This window comes from Schistocerca serialis, chromosome 4 (assembly GCF_023864345.2).
Source record: "Schistocerca serialis cubense isolate TAMUIC-IGC-003099 chromosome 4, iqSchSeri2.2, whole genome shotgun sequence".
NCBI lineage: Eukaryota > Metazoa > Arthropoda > Insecta > Orthoptera > Acrididae > Schistocerca > Schistocerca serialis.
In genome coordinates this window covers 575,353,182-575,375,878 of record NC_064641.1, presented here as the reverse complement: position 1 = coordinate 575,375,878, position 22,697 = coordinate 575,353,182, and the positions used below count along the sequence as shown (strand labels likewise).

Below are 22,697 nucleotides of genomic sequence, written 5' to 3'. Positions count from 1 at the left end.
TGTTTGTCAAATTTTCTGCACATTTTTTGAACTTTGAGTGGACATTACTCTTGTCTTACGTGCACTAAAAATCTGTAATCTGATAGTTTTCAGTCTCTTGTCAAGTGCAATGAACACATGCATTTTATGAAAATCAAAGAGGGTCAGGTTGGCATCTACATTGATTTGACATGGAATAACTCATATACAAGATTATGACTTAAGATATAATATGCAAAACAACAGAATAATGTTGGAACTAATGTTCTTACATGACTTTCATAAGGGGTGGAAAAACAAAAAGGGAAGAAAATGGAGAACATTCATAAAATTGCATTTCTGAAAGCGGGTTGCTTTGAGTTTCCCTCAAGCATTAATTCTGTCATTTGAAATTAGAAGTTACTTTTCCTTCAAATGAGTCCACAGTAGTCCTCACTAATCCGAATGGAGCCCATAGCAGTCCCAGTACCAAAGTAAAATTACTTAACAGTGCAAGAAATTGAACCTAGTTGTTTATGTGGCAGTTAATCACTATAACTGCCAACTGACAGAGCTAAGCATTTTACAAATAAGCTGCACAACAAAATTAAAGGGTCACTTTTTTAAAACCCTATCATCTTCTCTCATTGCACCTTAAAGCCTGAAATTTGGCTTGAAGGTGCCTACAACTTTCCTCTGTAATATGCAGAAGTGAGGTGTCTTCCAATGTCACCTCAGACTCAGCGATGCTTCAAACAGCAAGCTGTTAGAGCTCAGAAGCCCATTTGAATTTTAAGGTGGGTTATGATGTTGCATTGGAATCACATTTTACCACAATTCTCCCCAACACCACTGTGAATGTTTCCACCATGGGAATGTCACCATATCTCCCCTTGTCCACTTTTCACCCCTTTTCGTGATACCTCTGAGATGGTCAAAACCGCAACGTCCAGCATGTATTGAAATCACACTGTTTTCTTATGTCTTGCTGAGGAATCATACACATTGCTACATAAAATTAACACCAAAAGGCCTCGGGAGTTGTCATAAAGGGCAGGAGTGACACCATCTCCTCTGGGATGTTCATTTTCAAACATATCACTGTCAAATATGACAGGCTGGAGCATAAAGTGCAACAGAACAGTGTTCTTGAGAACCTTTGATACTGCTGACATGTTGGATATTCAATCCTTCTCTAATGATACCATGGGGCTGCAACCCCCTGAACATGATCTTACACCTTTGGGGTATAGAATGACTGGAATTTTAGCTCTGATATACAGGATGGACCCACTCTGGACCATTCAAAACCACTCAAACAAATCTGAATGTGATCTAGTTCAGAAAATGGTGCTCATGTTTTTTCATCCCTCCTTTTTCACACTCACCTATAATGTGTGCATGGCAGTATGGGGGGCTGCCACACTTACACACCCATCAATGAAACAGCAAACAGTCCCTCTAAGACCCCACATTTTAGTGACACCCTCAGATGTGCACCTTAAAATGTGCATGAACAAGGACTCTCATTCACCAATTCCTAGGCACCGGCAGGATAGGCAATTTTTTTGGCACCCCTCACACTTTGAATGCAACCAGCAGGCGATAGTGCAGTGGCATAGTGCCACTCAGCTGAGGAGTGTCATGTGGTGCCACACTTTCGTATCACTGCAGAGGAAAGTTGTAGGCACCTTCAAGCCATATTTTAAACCTCCATATCACAATGGGACAGTTTTTAACAGCATAGAATTCATCACAGTCAGATTGTTAAATTCTGAACTCTGTATACATAGCCTAGTGTGTCTGTGTGTAACTCTTAATGAGAGAAGATTCATCTTTTCAGTCTTGAAATATCAATTACATGACTAAGATGTGAGTTTGTAGTTACGCACGCTTGATATGTCAACAACTATTGTAAAATTTCGCAGAGCATAACAATATTCTCAGCATTCAACAGCTGTGAATTTCAATCTGGGTCACAGTGTTTCTTGTGATTCATACTTTATATCTCCAATACTCTGTTTATTTACCTCCTCTATTTAACTGATTTAAAAAAAATAGAAATTGTGAGAATTTATCATACCTGTCCAGTTCCAAGTCCTACAACAAGATCAGCTATGAAAAAGTCTTCTGTTTCTCCAGATCGATGAGACACCATTGTACCCCAGCCATTCGATTTTGCCAAGAGATGGGCTCGGATGCTCTCTGTCACAGTACCAATCTGATTCACTTTTAACAACAAACAGTTGCAGGCTTTCTTCTCTGCTGCTAGTGCAATACGTTTTGGATTGGTAACAGTGAGATCATCTCCAACAATCTGAATATTTACTTGTGATGTAAAGGTGGTCCAAGCATCAAAGTGATCTTGATCAAATGGATCTTCAATAGACACTAATGGGTACTCTCTAATGAAATCAGAATATATATCTGCTAGTTTATCCATACTGGCCCACTGGCCCCTGTCTGAGTTTGGATTTTTAAAATCAAGATCATACATGCCCTCCCTAGAAGATTAAAAAAATATACATCAGAATGTTATTGCGAGGTGTCTATACGAATACACACATCAGTAATCCATCAACAGCAAACAGTAATGTAAAAATACATAAGCTTGAGGATATATTATGGAATAGAGTCTTTTTGTGCTTCAAGCCACATCAAGTGGTTCAAAGTCTGTGATTTTTGGAGAAGTACTCCCCAGGCACTTAGATTAGATTAGATTAGATTAGTACTTGTTCCATAGATCATGAATACGACACTTCGTAATGATGTGGAATGTGTCAGGTTAATAAAAGGTGTCTATACAAGATATTACATTACATAAAATATTACATGACACTTAATATTTTTAATTTTTTTTTTTTTTTTTTTTTTTTTTTTTGTGGGGGGGGGGGGGCGGGGGGAGGGGGGAAATTACCCACTTAATATATCCAAAAATTCATCTAATAAGTAGAAGGAGTTGCCATTAAGAAATTCTTTTAAATGCTATATGGCTATATGTCAGACTTTTGATGCAATTAGGTAAGTGACCAAAGGCTTTTGTGGAAGCATAATTTAACCCCTTCTGAGCCAAAGTTAGATTTAACCTTGAGTAGTGAAGATCATCCTTTCTCCTAGTGTTGTAGCCATGTACACTGCTGTTACTTTTGAATTCGTTCAGATTGTTAATAACAAATTTCATAAGGGAATATATATATATATATATATATATTGTGCGGCAACAGTGAAGATCTCTAGCTCTTTAAATAAGTGTCTGCAGGATGATCGTGGATGAGCTCCAGCAGTTATTCTGATTACACGCTTTTGTGCAATGAACACTCTTTTACTCAGTGATGAGTTACCCCAGAATATGATGCCATACGAAAGCAGAGAATGAAAATAGGCATGGTAAGCTAATTTACTGAGATGTATATCACCAAAATTTGCAATGACCCTAATAGCATAAGTAGCTGAACTCAAACGTTTCAGCATATCCTCTGTGTGTTTTTTCCAGTTCAACCCCTCATCAATGCATACACTTAGAAATTTTGAATATTCTAGCTTAGCTACCGATTTCTGATCGAAGTTTATATTTATTAATGGTATCATTCCATTTACTGTGTGGAACAGTATATACTGTGTTTTGTCAAAGTTTAGTGAGAGCCCATTTGCAGAGAGCCACTTAATGATTTTCTGAAAAACATCATTTACAATTTCACCAGTTAATTCTTGTCTGTTGGGTGTGATAGCTATACTTGTATCATTGGCAAAAAGTACCAGCTTTGCATTTTCATGAATATAGAATGGCAAGTCATTAACATATATTAAGAACAGCAGAGGACCCAAGACCGAACCTTGCGGCACCCCATTCTTGATTGTTCCCCAGTTTGAGAAGTCACCAGTTTTTTGCATATTATGTGAACTGCTTATTTCAAGTTTCTGCACTCTTCCAGTTCGGTACAATTTAAACCATTTGAGCACTGTCCCATTCATACCACAGTACTTGAACTTATCTAGAAGTATTCCACGATTTACACAATCAAAAGCCTTTGATAGATCACAAAAAATCCCAATGGGTGACTTCCAGTTACTCAGAACATTTAATACTTCATTAGTGAAAGTATATATAGCATTTTCCGTTGAAAAACCCTTCTGGAAACCAAACTGACATTTTGTTAAAACTTTTATTTTTACAAAGGTGTGAAGCTACTCTGCAATACATTACTTTTTCAAGAATTTTGGATAAGGCAGTCAGAAGAGAGATTTGGTGGTAGTTGTTGACATCAGACGTATCCCCTTTTTTATGCAGTGGTTCTTGTTAGCTGCTAGCTACTAACTGCTACAGGGTTCACAGTACTGATCTTATGCAGTTATACTGGTCATGCTATTAGTGGCGCCTATTAAATTTTCATATAAGGCAATGTATTCACTATATAATTGTTCTGCCCTTTTTGACTTCACAATTGCTGAGTCACACACAATACTCAACTGCAGCCCATCCTATTTAATGAAGATAATAGATGTAATTTTGATTTATATTACTTAAACAGCATACATTTCATGCGCTGTCATCTTATTTAAGTGTTCTGTGATGGTTTTGTAATAGGAAGACCATTAGTTCCACCTTTGTTAATTTACATTTCCCATACTATCTAAGAAAGGATATACAAGATAAAAATATCACCAAGAAGCACATCCCTCCTCTTGAGTGCTTAAGTGATGGTAAAGATAAACCATCAAAGTCAAAGCAATAAAGATCACCTCCAAATCTTTATCAAAAATTTGACATATTCCAAGTCCTATGAAGGATGACATCAACCCACAAACTCAGCCCTTATAAAATACTTTGTGATAGTGGGTATTCTTACAGCAGGTAGACTATGCACACTGTTTTAATATACGTGAATACCGGAAAGAATATTGGGGGGGGGGGGGGGGGGGGGAGGGGGGCGGGTTGTGCCTAAGTTACCCACAAGTGAATTCATTAATAATAATAAAAATGACAGTACAAAAACAGAAAAAAGGGAACCACACAATCAGGCCATGAAGCCCATGTGATAGTCAACTAACTGTCATGTCATCCTCAGTCATTCATCATGGAGGGGTATGGGGTCAGATGCAGTCGTTATTTGTGCATCATTTGCTAGTTAAAGACTAGCCCTTCTCAACACGTTTTATAGTTCCTCCCAAACCATCACACACAGATTTACCGTAGCTAGTAGCAAAAAAGGAATGCTCAGCATCAATAAAATAATCATATTTGTGCTGACACATATTTTTCAAGCTTTTTCTATTCTTATATTGAGCAGCACATCCATCAGTCAAATAATGCACTTTTTTCACTTGTGTGTAATGGGCTGCCAGCCACTTAACCATTTCTTTCTGCACAGCATTTACAAATCCTACATCATGTTGCATATCAGCACTTATAAAGCAATGGTTCACTATTAATGAGTTACTTTCTTCATTTACCACATAAGCACACACAGGATGGATTGTACAGCTGCTTTTTGTCCAGTGGTAAATCTGAATTTCATTCTGAATTACAAAACTGTAGTTTTCAGCAAAGTCCATTAACAGAATTGCTTTTTCCAGGGTTAGATTTTCAATTTTTTCAGTGATTTTGATTCACACTTGGATATAAATGAGTGTGTTTTAAGTACCTGTAATTTTGTTACCAACAAGTCCATGTACTCACCAACAGTTGCAGACTGCTTTATCAGTTCACTGGTTTGTCATTCAAGTACGGTGATGATATCCTTAGCTTTCCATTGGCCGGTACCTCTCAAGCTTATCTGCTGAAATTCTTCTCTGGTAGGTCTTGAATTTCAATTCCTTCAACTATTTTTAGCAACTGTTCATTAACTTTCAACTTCACTGTAAACACTCACTTTGCATAATGTCTGCTACTTGAATAATCTTCTGGTCATTTGTCTGTTTTACTGAGATTATGGAGTGCACATAAATAACAGTTCTTCAGACAATGGCCACCACATGTAAGCTTGCATACCTAGAACTCTGTCTTCGATGGTTCCATAACACTGAATAAGATCTTCCCAGTTTGTTAGCTTCGGATTCGGCAAGGAAAAACTGCAAAAGCTTCAAGTGCCACCGATGAAAGACACCTTGTGAATCAGTGAAGGATGCTAAGCTGTTGCATTCCTTCCATGCTGTGGAGCAGTGATTAGCAAAATAGTATGCATGCAGAAATGATGTGGACTGGGACCAGTGTACCAGCCTGCCTCCAAGCCCATGAGATATGTTCTGCTCCGTTAAAGACAACATAAGTCTTTGAGTTCCTGGCATGTATAGTGTCTGGTGCCCTCTGCAAATGTGGTAGCATTTAGCACAAAATTTTCCACTTGCTGATTTCTGTGCAGAGCACCCATGACATATTAGGCAAAGGGAACTAGAGAATTCAGATGTGGCTCAACAAATGCCTACAAAACGAACATAAAAAACAATTTGAAAAGATGACAGTTTTGGCTCTAACATCATCAAATTGGGATTCAGATATAAAAGGAAGGTCTGAAATTAGAGTAAACAGCAATAATTTTAACAGAGGTCAGTAGTACACACTTAGTAAGGCATTTGTCAGGCTTTGGACATCAATCAAAGCACAGATGGTGGCCTGGTACTTGTAGGGAATGGGAGCAGCAGTTTCAAAAGTTTCACCAGCCCCTCACGCCACATGACATCACTCGGTTCCATGGCAGGATGCAGCTGCTATGAGCTGCCCTACTTGCCTTCTGTGCATATGTAACTTTAGTCCTCTCTGGAAGGTTCTAAACACTGCTATTGCATCTATGTAAGCATAACACTGACCCAGCACCAACAGTCAGTGATTTTGACTCCTGATGATGGTGGCGGAGTCAGCTGTCAAAAGCTTGAGTATTTTTCTCAAAGTGAAGAGGGCTTGTAAACCAAAATGATTTTCTTGAAGCATGCCATCACAAAAGACTCCAAGGGCAACACAAGCCACAAACTGTTATGTTGAGCCATTCTCCTGCTATATAGGATTGACGGATGTTTGTAAAAGAAACTACGCAACACTACAGCAACTGATTTTCAGTCTCTTAATATTTATTGCCACCAAATGTTCCCTTGTTGGTGAACAGCTTTGAAACTTTCAGGAGTCTCAATATTTGACATAATCAGTCACTTACACTGATTAACAAAAATCTACAAACTTCACAGGTGGCAGACTAATATATTCCTTTACACAATGTTGACGGACATAATGCTTTCACATTTTAACAGTTTGGCACTAGCTAAATGAAAACTACATGATACTTATGAATGTTATCCTTCATATTGTCCCATAGATGGTTACATCTTGGTCACAGAACACAGACCACTTACATGATATTTACGAACGTTGGAACTTTGGAACTTTAATAGTGGCAAATATTTTTTAACAACTTATACAAAATAGATAAATGTTTCAAACTTTTACTGTCCTTCAGAGTATTCACCAGAATTGTGTATAACCAGTTGTCAGTGATGTGGAACTCGTAGGATAGCTTTAGCAGTGCCAGTTGTGTTGATAGTTCGAGAGGAGACGTTTACTTCCCAAATCTCTGTGACAGTTCTGAAACGAATGCAAAGAAGTGCTTCCTTCATCTTAGGAATCAAGTTGTAAGCACAAGAGCTTAAGTCCTGAGACTGTGGTGTATTGCATGCTGTGTTCCAAAAATGAACAGCTTAGAGAAAGAACCAGTGACACTTTCTGTAGGATCCGCCCATCATTTTGTAGGACAATGCCAGGTCTCGTGTGGTACTAACTTGCAACTGCTTTGGTTGATCGGTGGGGCTTGATTCCTGAAATGAAGGAACCACTTTATGGAATTCATTTCAGAACTGTTACAGAGATTCGTCAGGAAGTAGACTGCTCCACTTGATGTATCAACACATCTGGCACTGCTAAATGTGTCCTACGACTTCCACATTGCTGGTAAGGAGTTATACACAATGCTGTGAAACTTTGAAACATGTGTCTTCTTTGTGTAAGTTGTAAATAAATATTTGCTACTATTAAAGTTCCAACCCTCGTACATAGTGACAGCTAACATGAACTGAAAATTACATTTTCTCCCTTGAGCATAGACTATGTGAGACTTTGCATGCTATACTTACTTTTAGATGAGCATAATTTGGAAAATTACAATTTATGAAAATTACAATTTACTGTAATACAAGATTGTTACAGTGAGACAACTATTTCATGTTTTTGTGTGATCCAGACTTAAAAAATGCAAAAACATGGAAAATTCAGAATCAAGGAAAATGTTATAACCCCAAAAATACGGGCAAAAGCATATGTAATTGACACATATGATTGAAAACTGTAATCCTCACCATTACATTGTACAAAATCTGTAAAAGTGAAGGAAATTAAATGTATAACACAATGTTTAAACAATAATTTTAGGTAATGAATTTCATGAGTTCTTAAAAATCACAAATGTTTAACAGCAAGTAAAACTTGGCAAAAAACTGTAGTTGGTATCTGGGTACAAGATAATTGAGCTATTTTCTGACGTGCTACAACTACAAATTATATGTCAAAACACACACTTTTGAGAGCTCTTTCCTTTGTGATCATCCAGAAAAAAGCAAAAAATGATGAACATGGTGAATTAAACTGAAAGCTGTAAAGTATGGTGAAAACTGTCGGAATCTAACACGGGGGTGTGTATGTTCCTTCTGTAGCCAATGGCAGTGCAGTATACTCTGGCAATGTGAGCGTAGTAACCTCTAGTGTATTGCATGTACACTTTCCTTGTTCACTGTGCTGAGTAGTCGAAGTGGAGCAATTTGCAGTGTTGTCAATGTGTGCCATTTGCACATACGGTACTTTTTTATATCAGTGAATATGAAACAATATAACAAAAAGGACAGATACTACTCACCATGTAGCAGAGATGCTGAGTCACAGAAAGGCACAACAAAAAGACTATTGGAAAGTTAGCTTTCACCCAACAAGGCTTTTATCAAAAATAGACAGCATACACACCTATATACAAACAAACATAACTTACACACATATGACAGGCTGGCAGCTGGAGCCAGTCTAGCTGCCAAAGACTGTGATCAGGTGTGTGTGAGTTGCGTTTGCATGAGTGTGTGTCTGAGTGTGTATGCTGCTATCTTTGACAAAGGCTTTGTTGGCCAAAAGTTAACTTTCCCACTGTCTTTTTGTTATGTCTTTCTGCGGCTCAGCATCTCCGCTATATGATGAGCAACAACTGTCCCGTTCATTATATTGTTTCATTCCACCCTGGATTTTCCAATGAATATGAAATAAAGTTACACCTGCTGTGATTTCACTGTTTCTCTGTCACAGCAACCTGTTACTTTATAACATTCTGTCTGCCATCACAATGCATTAAACACCACTGAAGACTGCAATAAAGACACACAAGCCATCGCAGAACTGTTCACTGAACATGTCCTGTTAACTGAGCTGCTGAATGTAGCATATGGAGTAGCCTACGATGGCTGCAATTGGTAGAGGCATGATACATTCCAGATTCTGTTGACAGGCTCTGACCAGAAAGACTGAAAGTAAAATTAGTTATGATAGTGAAGGGTATATGAGGTATAACTACTGAATTGAACCTAAATAGAACCCGTGGACACTTCATTTGCTATACACTGATCACATCAGCTGTACTTTGCAACAAGCTGCCAAGTAAGCTTGCTGTTTTTTACCTTATATGCTAAAAGCCACTGCACTAGAGTGATGTCACTGTGCCTTACTGGTTGCTAAACATCCAGGATGTTGTAATCTGGCAGTTTTCACTATATTTCACAGTTTTCAGTTTGTTTCACCATGCAGCCTATAAATTTTTGCTGTTTCTAAGGGGAATATAAAATGAAAGAATCCTCAAAACTGAATGTTGTAAGGTATAATTTGTGGCAGTAGTGTGTTGGTAAATGGCTCAATTACCTCATACATCATAAACAAAAGTGTTAGTCTTTCCAGTTTCATATTCTACAGTATCACTAGTGGCAAAACCCGCTTTTTCCCTAGTGGGTCTATTACATGATGTAAAATTTTGAAATTTCTTTCTTGTTTGGTTATGGATTTGTGATTTGGTTATGTCAGTTGACATTACGAGTTTTGGTAAAATTGCTACCTAGGAGAAGAATGAAATTCTCACAGCGACTTTGATTTATAGCATCTGTGCCTGTTTACACTTTATAATCCAGTACTTTAGGAATTTTGAATGTTTCATAGGGTATGTAAACTTATTATGTGTGTTAGTGTGGTGTGGTGGCTGTACTGGCTGTTGGGTGATGTAACAAGTCCCCAGTCAATAAAAGCTCACTAGCTGTAAATGACTGTTCCTTGAGTCTGACCGAGCATATTCTTCGAGCCTCAGTGTTTGAATTTAAAAGGTTGATGATCAATCTTGTTGCTGAATACAGTACATTGCAAATACATGCAAAAAATGGATTGAGTTATATGTGGCACAAGAATAGGTGGCAGCTAGGCCCCTTCATCACATATTGGATCTGTCCAGAACATTTTGAACACTTGCTGTTTGCATGTCCTATTTTCCTATAGTTGCCGCAACCTAGCAGTAGCTGTATCAATACTGCCTAGTTAAGTGAATTGTTGCAAATTGTGTTGGCAACACTGAACGTGGATTTTGTCAGCATTTCCTCTCTCATGTCTCTCCTCTCCAAAACAGCCTACAATATTCCCTTAACTCTGCCACCACTCGCAGTGTGAACCATCTGTCTTTCATGCCACTTATGACTTGTTCAGTCTCAACACATATTAATAGGAAGAAAACAGGATGAAGTCAAGCAAGATGTTGAGTAAGAATGTAAAATCGAGGCAATCCTTACTAGGAAGAAAAATAAAATTGAGGAATTTTCAGCAATTATCTCATGGGTTTTTCACAGTGGTTATAAATTTATGGTGTACAATCATGAAAAACGTAAAATCGAAATCCCACTGCAGGTATGAATATAAAAATCACGAAAATTAAACGGAACAAAGGCACAATATGCAGCTAAAAACAGAATAATTAGAAAATGGCAAAATTATTGCTAAGATACTATGTTATAGGAGAGCAGTTAACTGTAAAAGGGGATTCCCAAATTTTACATGAAATTCTCAAAGCTAACATGTCATTTTTGAGAAAAAATTACATTTTTGGAAACTGAAAAATCGGAGCTGTCAAACTGTGGTAATGCATTTTAGATAGAACTACATTTTAACATTCAAACATTCTAGAAAACAAAATTTCTGAATACAAATAACCTTTTAAATACAACGTTTTTGGAAAAAGTAAAATGCTTGTTAAAAGAGGGGAATGAGGGCTTTCAAATGAGCTATACCAATTAAGAACCAAACGCCTGCTTGCTCGGTGAAAATTTCTCCTTCATGTGGTTTCCTCAATAGTAAATCAATAACATTTCATTAAATCAAATATTTTTAGATAAACTAACTATAAGATTGTTGTTGTTGTTGTTGTTGTGGTCTTCAGTCCAGAGACTGGTTTAATGCAGCTCTCCATGCTACTCTATCCTGTGCAAGCTTCATCAACTCCCAGTACCTACTGAAAGCTACATCCTTCTGAATCTCTTTAGTGTATTCATCTCTTGATCTCCCACTATGATTTTTACCCTCCATGCTGCCCTCCAATACTAAATTGGTGATCCCTCAATGCCTCAGAACTTGTCCTACCAACCGATCCCTTCTTCTAGTCAAGTTGTGCTATAAATTTCTTTTACCCCTAATTCTATTCAGTACCTCCTCTTTAGTTATGTGATCTACCAAACTAATCTTCAGCATTCTTCTGTAGCACCACATTTCGAAAGATTCTATTCTCTTCTTGTGTAAACTATGTATCGTCCATGTTTCACTTCCACACATGGCCACATTCCATACAAATACTTTCAGAAATGACTCGATGTTAACAAATTTCTCTTCTTCAGAAACGCTTTCCTTGTCATTGCCAGTCTACATTTTATATCCTCTCTACTTCAATCATCATCAGTTTTTTGCTCCACAAATAGCAAAACTCATCTACTACTTTAAGTGTCTCATTTCCTAATCTAATTCCCTCAGCATCACCCAATTTAATTCGACTACATTCCATTATCCTCGTTTTGCTTTTGTTGATGTTCATCTCATATCTTCCTTTCAAGACACTGTCCATTCCATTCGACTGCTCTTCCAGGTCCTTTGCTGTCTCTGACAGAATTACAATGTCATCAGTAAACTTAAAAGTTTTTATTTCTTTTCCATGGATTGTAATTCCTACTTTGAATTTTCCTTTTGTTTCCTTTATTCCTTATTCAATATACAGATTGAATAACAATACGGATAGGCTACAACCCTGTCTCATTCCCTTCCCAACCACTGTTTCCCGTACATGCCCCTCGACTCTTATAACTGCCATCTGGTTTCTGTACAAATTGTATATAACCTTACGCTCTCTGTATTTTACCTCTATCACCTTCAGAATTTGAAAGAGAGTATTCCAGTCAACATTGTCAAAAGCTTTCTCTAAGTCTACAAATGCTAGAATCATAGGTTTTCACTTCCTTAATCTATCTTCTAAGATAAGTCTTAGGGTCAGTATTGCCTCACTTGTTCCAAACTGATCTTCCCCGAGGTCAGCTTCTACCAGTTTTTCCATTTGTCTGTAAAGAATTCGTGATGGTATTTTGCAGCCATGACTTAATAAACTGATAGTTCGGTAATTTTCACGTCTGTGAGCATCTGCTTTCTTTGGGATTGGAATTATTATAGTCTTCTTGAAGTCTGAGGGTATTTTGCCTGTCTCATACATCTTGCTCATCAGATGGTTGTTTTGTCAGGGCTGGCTCTCCCAAGACCATCAGTAGTTCTAATGGAATGTTGTCTTTCAGTGCTATATCAAACTCTTCACGCAGTATCATATCTCCCATTTCATCTTCATCTACATCCTCTTCCATTTCCATAATATTGTCCTCAAGTACATCGCCCTTGTATAGACCCTCTATATACTCCCACCTTTCTGTTCCCTTCTTTGCTTATGACTGATTTTCCATCTGAGCTCTTGATATTCATACAAGTGGTTCTCTTTCTCCAAAGGTCACTTTAATTTTCCTGTAGGCAACATCTATCATACCCCTAGTGATATATGCCTCTACATACTTACATTTGTCTTCTATCCATCCCTGCTTAGCCATTTTGCACTTCATGTCGAGCTCATTTTTGAGACGTTTGTATTCCTTTTTGGCTGCTTCATTTACTGCATTTTTATATTTTCTCCTTTCATCAATTAAATTCAATATATCTTCTGTTGCCCAAGGATTTCTATGAGCCCTCATCTTTTTACCTACTTGAACCTCTGCTGCCTTCACTATTTTATCTCTCAAAGCTACCCATTGTTCTACTGTATTTTTTTCCCCCATTCTTGTCAATTGTTCCCTAATGCTCTTCTGAAACTCTCTATAACCTCTGTTTCTTTCAGTTTATCCAGGTCCCATCTCCTTAACACTTAGGTGCTGACGCCCGTAAAAATACGGGCATGCGCGACCTGCCCGAAAGTCCGGCGCCCGTAATTTTACGGGCGCGTGTTCTTGTTCTTCCCCTTCTTTCCTTTGTGTGTTCTTACGGCTCCCGCTTGTCTGGGAGGCACTGTGTGGACTGTAGTTCGAGTATTGGTCACTATTGGTCACTATTGCAAATAGTACTCTTCTGATAGACTAAGAAGAGGAGAGCAGATGTCCAAGCACTTCAGCAGCAAGTAATCCCGTCAATATTGTGTCTGAAGAACGAGTGAGACTAACTGCGAGGGGGAAGCCGACACGTGCGCGCTGCACCGATTCTGAGGAAGGTTGGACGACTACTGATCGTGCACCAGATATCGATCTATTCTCAGGACAATTTAGAATATGCAATGTTGTCAGTTTGGACCAGAACAGTGCACCTCTAGAATTTTTTTCATATGTGGAAGGGTGTGCTTCCCTTTTTATTTGTCGGGTTTTGTGAGCAGTGATTTTTTCCCACGCGGTCTCAGTAGTGTCGACATGGTGGCTTGATGGACGAAGAAATTGCTCGCAAGTTATATCGTGATTTAGAAGAAATTGACGTTGATTTGTCAGAGGAAGATATTGTAGATGACTCTGATGATGATGTGGACTATGTTCAAGAAGAAGTTTCTGACAGTTCAGGTAAAGAATTCTGACAACAAATCATCTATAATTTTTGTTCAGATTTTCACTGAAAAAACTCTCAGTATGTAATTATGATTTTATTTGCAAATAGTACTCTTCTGATAGACTCAGAAGAGGAGAGCAGATGTCCAAGCACTTCAGCAGCAAGTAATCCCGTCAATATTGTGCCTGAAGAACGAGTGAGACTAACTGCGAGGGGGAAGCCGACACGTGCGCGCTGCACCGATTCTGAGGAAGGTTGGACGACTACTGATCATGCACCAGACATCGATCTATTCTCAGGACAATTTGGAATATGCAATGTTGTCAGTTTAGACCAGAACACTGCAACTCTAGAATTTTTTTCACATTTCCTGACAGACAGTATGATGAAACATATAAAGGAACAAACTAACCTGTATGCTCAACAATGCATCAGGAAATTATGAAGCACAAATTCCCTTTCACCCACCTGCTCATTATCAAAGTGGAAAGGAGTTACACTTATGGAAATAAGGAAGTTTCTGGCAAAGTGTGGCGAAAAGACACAAGCTACCAGTGTAGTGAATGTAAAGTAGCACTGTGCAAAATGCCGCGCTTCAAATTTTACCACACAAAGAGCAAAATTGCATCCTAAAATAGTTACAGGAGGTTACTGTAGATAAGACATACTGTATCCATCATAATTACAATTTTTGTGTAAAATAAAAAAAAAATCCTTCTAGAAAATACAGGAATATACCTTTGACCAATTTTTCCTTTTTTCAAAAACAATGTTATAATAATAACACTTGTCAAAAGTATGTATTAATTCAAGAGAAAGGTATTATATATGGTTTTAAACAAGAAAGTCTAGGTTTTTCAATAAGAGTAATTTTATTGCTATAACTGAAACCTTTCATGAGTTGTAGTAGTTTAAAATCAGCCAGTCTTTATGGTAGACACCCACGCGCAATGGCTCAGGACCCAAAGTGTTAAATTCCCACCTTTTTGTAGTTTCTTCAGTTTTAATCTACAGGTCGTAGCAAATAGGTTGTTGTCAGAGTCCACATCTGCCCCTGGAAATGTCTTACAATTGAAAACCTGATTCCTAAATCTCTGTCTTGCTATTATATAATCTATCTGAAACCTTCCAGTGTCTCCAGGCTATTCCATGTATACAACCTCCTTTCGTGATTCTTGAACCAAGTGTTAGCTTTGATTAAATAATGCTCTGTGCAAAATTCTACCAGACGGCTTCCTCTTTCATTCCTTATCCCCATTCCATATTCACCTACTACTTTTCCTTATCTTCCTTTTCCTACTATCAAATTCCAGTCACCCATCACTATTAAATTTTTATATCCCTTCAATATCTGAATAATTTCTTTTATGTCATCCTACATTTCATCAATCTCTTCATCATCTGCAGAGCTAGTTGGCATATAAACTTGTACTACTGTGATAGGCATAGGCTCCATGTCTATCTTGGCTACAATAATGCATTTACTATGCTGTTCGTAGTGGCTTACCTGTTCTCCTATTTTTTTATTCATTATTAAACCTACTCCTGCAGTACCCCTATTTGATTTTGTATTTATAACCCTGCATTCACCTGACCAGAAGTCGTCTTCCTCCTGCCACCGAACTTCACTAATTCCCACTATATCTAACTTTAACTTACCCATTTCCCTTTTTAAATTTTCTAACCTACCTGCTTGATTAAGGGATCTGACATTCCATGCTCCAATACATACAATGCCAGTTTTCTTTCTCCTGATAACAATGCCCTCCTGAGTAGTCCCCACCCAGAGATCCGAATGGGGGACTATTTTACCTCTGGAATATTTTACCAAAGAGGACGCCATCATCATTTAACCATATAGTAAAGCTGCATGCCCTCGGGAAAAATTATAGCTGTAGTTTCCTCTTGCTTTCAGCCGTTCGCAGTACCAGCACAGCAAGGCCGTTTTGGTTAATGTTACAAGGCCAGATCAGTCAATCATCCAACTGTTGCCCCTGCAACTACGGAAAAGGCTGCTGCTCCTCTTCAGGAACCACAAGTTTGTCTGGCCTCTCAACAGAATACCTCTCTGTTGTGGTTGCAGCTAGGCATGGCTATCTGTATCGCTGAGGCACGCAAGCCTCCCCACCAATGGCAAGGTCTGTGGTTCATGGGGGGGACTATAAGATTATCATTGCAATTATTGTAACGTGTATGTACTGTGTATGTATTGTTAGCAACCTGAGATGAAATGAGGGAGTGTTATAAGAACGAACTGGATAGTCACTTCTTGCTGTTTCACAGCTCATTAAAACATTTCTTTGTTAACTTTGGTTTATGAACCAAATCTAGAATGGATTAAGACTGACTATAATGTATTAATTGAATTAAGAGAATGAAATTTTAGTTTCACAATTACAGGTCATTTTCCTCTTTTAAAACATGATGCTGCACAGAGAAGCAGCTCATATTCTGCACACTAATAAAATGTCTCTTTTCAAAGGCCTTTCTTGTGTGGCTGGCAAAAATTCTGGAAAATATCTGGCAGTAATACAAAACACTTTCAGTATTCAAGGTAGACATCCAAATGATGACCTTCATTGTGGAGAGGATATGGGCAACTATTCTCCAAGACTAATCATGAATTCTAATCTGCTTTTTTCATTACAATATTTTTTGTACAGAGTGTGTGCATTGAAGCATGTTTCTTACTGGTTTATCCCTCAGCCCTTTTTTCAGAGACTAGTAAACAGTTATTGTGCATCTTACATCAATATGGTCAATATCTCTAAATTATGTACAGATACCTTAAAAAGATTTTATTTATGATAATACAGCAAAGCTTACTTATAAAACTCTGATGCAGCAACATCCATTCCAATTTCCACAAGTCCAGTATATCCAGCTTTTGTAATAGCCTCTGATATAAGAGACAGAGCCTCCTTATTGTTCTGTATATTTGGTGCAAATCCTCCTTCATCCCCTACAGCAGTAGCATCAAGGCCAAAGCGACTCTTTATCACACTTTTTAAGTTATGATAAACTTCACTACCAATTTTCATGGCTTCTGTGAAGTTTTTTGCTCCAGTTGGTAATATCATAAATTCCTGCATTGCTAACTTGTTACCAGCATGACTTCCTCCATTAATCACATTAAAAGCTGGCACAGGCAGTATGATGTTAGAATTCCCTGCCAGATCTGCAATGTGCCTGTAATATCAGAAACAGATATATTCTAATTATATTCTTCCATTCAAGAATAAAAAGTTATTTAACTCACATTTGATTTCCTACTGGAAGTAGTGAATGCGCATACACACACACACACACACACACACACACACACACACTGTTTCTATCACAAAAGAATTTATGAAATACAGTATTTCACTGACCTTGTTAAAGCTAACAATAAATGCACTATTAAAGATTACTTCAACAGTGTGGAAAGTAAAGATTACTAGTCACCACATGGCACATGGGAGGGGAGGGGGGGGGGGGGACACTGAGCCACAGACAGGCACAATGGAAAAGAACAGTAGAAATATTTTCTGCTTTCAGACTAAGTCCTTCTTCAGAAGTAGAACTGTAACACCTTTGTACTACAAAAACTCACACACACATGACCACTGTCTCTAGGCAATAAGTGCTTTGCATGAAAGCTGAAAATATTTCTATGTTCTTTCTCATTGTGCGTATCTGCATCATTGTGGTGAGTGGTAGTCTATCCTTTTCATATTGTTTTTATTCAATTGTGGTCTTTGCACTGTTTAAATAATAATTAGGTAATTTAAAATAATTAAGCACAAAGCATGTTTATCACCATTTATTACCATATCTACATCGTTCACCAGTCACAAATGGATAGACTGTGTAAGTCTTAAAAGATTAAAATTGCACAAGCATTATAATATGAAAACGAATTAGCACAAGTATGCATAATAATAAAGAACAAATTTGCGTAAGTACAGCATAACACATAATGGCATACACAGTGAGAAATTTTAAAAAAGTATATGTTCACTTCATTTCATATAGCAGTGAATTGTTTAGGGAGTTCAATTTGTTGTTTGACTGTCAAAGAACTCTTTTAAACTGTACAGTGTTTTTGGAGTAAATTTTGTGACATCTGTCCTTGAAATTTCACCACCTCCAATGACTGAATTTTAGTACATAGATGGTTTGAGACTTAATGTTAACAGCTACTGCTGGACAACTGTCCTGTGTCATGCATCATGCAAAGCATCTACTTGTTCTTGAGCCTTACTGACACCAATGCCTTTCGAGCACAGAACTGTGTCTTCTGCGAATTGCAAGTCCTGCCCATGAGAGCTTAAATCATTTATAAATATTAGGAACAGGAAGGGACCCATTACTGATGCCTGTGGCACACTGTATTCCGACTTCAGTTCATGTGATAGTGCTTCTTGAACTGATGCAATCTGTCTTCTGTTTTCCAAATAAGATTTGAAGGTTGCCAGAACAGTACCACCCAATTCCATATTTACTGAGCTTGTTTAGGAGTACCTTATGAGGAATGCAGTGAAATGCCGTAGTAAGGTCACTAAGTGTCAGTGCTACAGATTCTTCATTCTCAAAACTACGCTTTCTTCTAGTAACCAGACCTACTGCTGCTGCTGTTGCAGATTTGCCTTTCCAGAGTCCATGCTGTGCATGTGTGAAGAGTAATTTGATATTTGGACTTTCACTGCAGTCTCAATGACTTTAGCAAGGACCAAAATAATTGAGATTGGTCTGAAGCTTGCTGCCATGGCTGGGTATTCCTTTTTATAAACCAGTACTGTCCATGCAAGTTTCAGAGAGTCTGGAAAGACACCAGCAGTAAAACATTTGTTAATTACCACAGTTTATGGCTCAGCAATTTCGTACATCATTTCCTTGAGGACATTAGTGGACATCCCGTGTATATCCTAATTATCAGAAGGTCTATAAGATTTTGCAATCTTTATTATATCATTTTTGGTAATTCTCTCCAGTTTATCATGGTGTATCATTTGTCATTTATTACCGCAGCTGCAGGACCTACACTATGGTCTGGGATTGGATTTACAGCGTTTTCCACAATGTCTATTAAATAACTATTAAAGTCATCTGGTCTATACAAGCTTAAGGGACATAGGATACTCCAATATCACTGACGTGCACAAGGAGCAAGGGATATACAAGAAATAACAGTCTTTGAAATTGTGATCTGTGTAATGAAAAGATTATGTGTACTTTTAATAATGTGGCAAAATAACTGTTCAAAATCATTAACAATTTATGCAATGTCCCGAATAGTCAAAATGATGCAGATGACAGTTTGTAGGCCATCAACAGCAAAACTTTTTGACTTCATCAGACAAAGATATACACTCCTGGAAATGGAAGAAAGAACACATTGACACCGGTGTGTCAGACCCACCATACTTGCTCCGGACACTGCGAGAGGGTTGTACAAGCAATGATCACACGCACGACACAGCGGACACACCAGGAACCACGGTGTTGGCCGTCGAATGGCGCTAGCTGCGCAGCATTTGTGCACCGCCGCCGTCAGTGTCAGCCAGTTTGCCATGGCATACGGAGCTCCATCGCAGTCTTTAACACTGGTAGCATGCCGCAACAGCGTGGACGTGAACCGTATGTGCAGTTGACGGACTTTGAGCGAGGGCGTATAGTGGGCATGCGGGAGGCCGGGTGGACGTACTGCCGAATTGCTCAACATGTGGGGCGTGAAGTCTCCACAGTACATCGATGTTGTCGCCAGTGGTCGGCGGAAGGTGCACGTGCCCGTCGACCTGGGACCGGACCGCAGCGACGCACGGATGCACGCCAAGACCGTAGGATCCTACGCAGTGCCGTAGGGGACCGCACCGCCACTTCCCAGCAAATTAGGGACACTGTTGCTCCTGGGGTATCGGCGAGGACCATTCGCAACCGTCTCCATGAAGCTGGGCTACGGTTCCGCACACCGTTAGGCCGTCTTCCGCTCACCCCCCAACATCGTGCAGCCCGCCTCCAGTGGTGTCGCGACAGGCGTGAATGGAGGGACGAATGGAGACGTGTCGTCTTCAGCGATGAGAGTCGCTTCTGCCTTGGTGCCAATGATGGTCGTATGCGTGTTTGGCGCCGTGTAGGTGAGCGCCACAATCAGGACTGCATACGACCGAGGCACACAGGGCCAACACCCGGCATCATGGTGTGGGGAGCGATCTCCTACACGGGCCGTACACCACTGGTGATCGTCGAGGGGACACTGAATAGTGCACGGTACATCCAAACCGTCATCGAACCCATCGTTCTACCATTCCTGGACCGGCAAGGGAACTTGCTGTTCCAACAGGACAATGCACGTCCCCATGTATCCCGTGCCACCCAACGTGCTCTAGAAGGTGTAAGTCAACTACCCTGGCCAGCAAGATCTCCGGATCTGTCCCCCATTGAGCATGTTTGGGACTGGATGAAGCGTCGTCTCACGCGGTCTGCACGTCCAGCACGAACGCTGGTCCAACCGAGGCGCCAGGTGGAAATGGCATGGCAAGCCGTTCCACAGGACTACATCCAGCATCTCCACGATCATCTCCATGGGAGAATAGCAGCCTGCATTGCTGCGAAAGGTGGATATACACTGTACTAGTGCCGACATTGTGCATGCTCTGTTGCCTGTGTCTATGTGCCTGTGGTTCTGTCAGTGCGATCATGTGATGTATCTGGCCCCAGGAATGTGTCAATAAAGTTTCCCCTTCCTGGGACAATGAATTCACGGTGTTCTTATTTCAGTTTCCAGGAGTGTAAAATACTAATAAAGCTTATTAGACAAAAATGGGGTGTCATTTTAAGTGGTGATTACAAAATAGATTTCATTTCCAGCAAGAATATTATGACAAAGTGGAACTGCAACTGATAATTTATTTCTAAATCCATTTATCTTTCATGAAGAAGATGAGAGCCTCGTAATGAATTGTTTGTCTGCAGAAATAAAATGTCCCAAATGATCTGGTTTAGCTAAAAAAAGTGAGAAGTACACACTCACAGAATCATAAATGGCAACTCAGCCACAGCATTCACAGATGGGTGAACAATGGGTAGAAATTTTCTTAGAGGTCACAGCAGGAGATGAATTCTTTCTTAAAATTGTTCTTTCAACATTAAGAGCCCATTGTTCCCCTGTAGTTGTTTACGTACAAAACCAAAGAAGCTGAGAAAAAGGGTTGCTAACATCTGGTATCAAAGAACCTCTTGCCAGGATGAGAGAGCATTATGTAAAGCAGAGATTTAGCTCCAAACAAAACCTAACTGTGATTTACAAAGTCACAATACAAGACACAACAATAATTTTCATGTGTAAGGTACAGAATGGTTGTATGTATTCCTGTGAGAAAATACTCAAAAAATTTCTAAGTAATGTAAAGTAAAAAATTGGGAATTCCAACTCGTTCAAAAGAAAATTAAAAATGTTCACCATAAGCAACCATTTATATAAATTATCTGAATACTTAGATTCAAGGATTGAAAAGTTCTGTTATCTGCATGTCAAATATCAGTGTTGTAAAGCTTCATGACAACTAATGTACTGTAAATAGGACTCAATAAATACTGATGCAGGTAAACTTTGCTTTGAAAAATACCATTGCAATCAAGTATATACTAAGCTGCCAATAGCAGACAAACGGCAGCTGTACAGTATAACTGAGGAGACTGCAGCTTTTTTCAAAGTAGCAGTTTTCTTCCTAAATTCCTTCTTTAAATAAGGATGTTTTAACCATTAATAGCACTTAGCAGTATAGTGTTAGTTTGCTGTTAATACAGTATATAGATTAAGTTTCTATGATTTCACTGTCTTTTTTAAATGAATAAGTTGACTTATTCTACAATACTGACAGTTCTTATCCTTTACTATATCATCAGAACACAATGGATGAATGACAATGTGTCTCTTCATATGAGGATAATACTAGCTGCTGGAAGTCTGCTGTGTGCATGTGTTCTGTGATACATATTCTGTAGTTTAAAGGCAACCGTTCTTCTTCAAACTAGTAAGCTATGTTATTAATTACCTGCATCTGTCGAGGGATCACTGTTAGACATTGTAAATTGCAATGCTACTTGTCTTTGTGATATCTGATACCTAATGTGGATAAGTTTTCGTATTCTGATGTTGCCAGAGATGTTCCTTAACTGGTGGAGATGTTCCTAAGTAGGCACCTATTCACGTGATTTATCTTTAAAAGGCTATTTTTCCTACCAATGACAAAAGATATTTGATTACACATGCCCAACAACCCACTCCATAAGTTTTAAAAATCAATTAATCCAGGCTCCCCTTCTCAGTTCTGTTCAGGTGCAGTACATACTTTTCCAAACCCATCATACTCAATGTCAGCCACTACAGCTTTGGTTTTGTGATAAATGTCAAATTACAAAAATTTTCTGTTTGTATACCAAACATAACATCATGATCTGAATAAGGAACATTTTTAGCTGAACACTTATTGTTTTTATTTGTTCCACACATATGAGAGTGCTTTGTACAGGAGAAACTAAGTTAAAAAGAAAAGTTAAAAATAATCCTCTAAACAAAAAAATTGACAAATTTTATATCATAAAT

At 38.6% G+C, this 22,697-nt stretch overlaps 1 protein-coding gene across 1 annotated transcript in view; it reads right to left on the bottom strand.

Annotated features, from left to right (window-relative positions):
• The window catches only part of LOC126475314 (enolase-like), a 116,135-nt gene that overhangs the window by 44,530 nt on the left and 48,908 nt on the right, over positions 1–22,697 (bottom strand). The window contains exons 4-5 of the mRNA XM_050103092.1: positions 16,934–17,296; positions 2,042–2,462 (exon numbers count right to left, since the gene is read on the bottom strand). Coding sequence (XP_049959049.1) covers positions 2,042–2,462; positions 16,934–17,296 — 784 coding nt within the window. The remainder of the gene's footprint in view (positions 1–2,041; positions 2,463–16,933; positions 17,297–22,697) is intronic.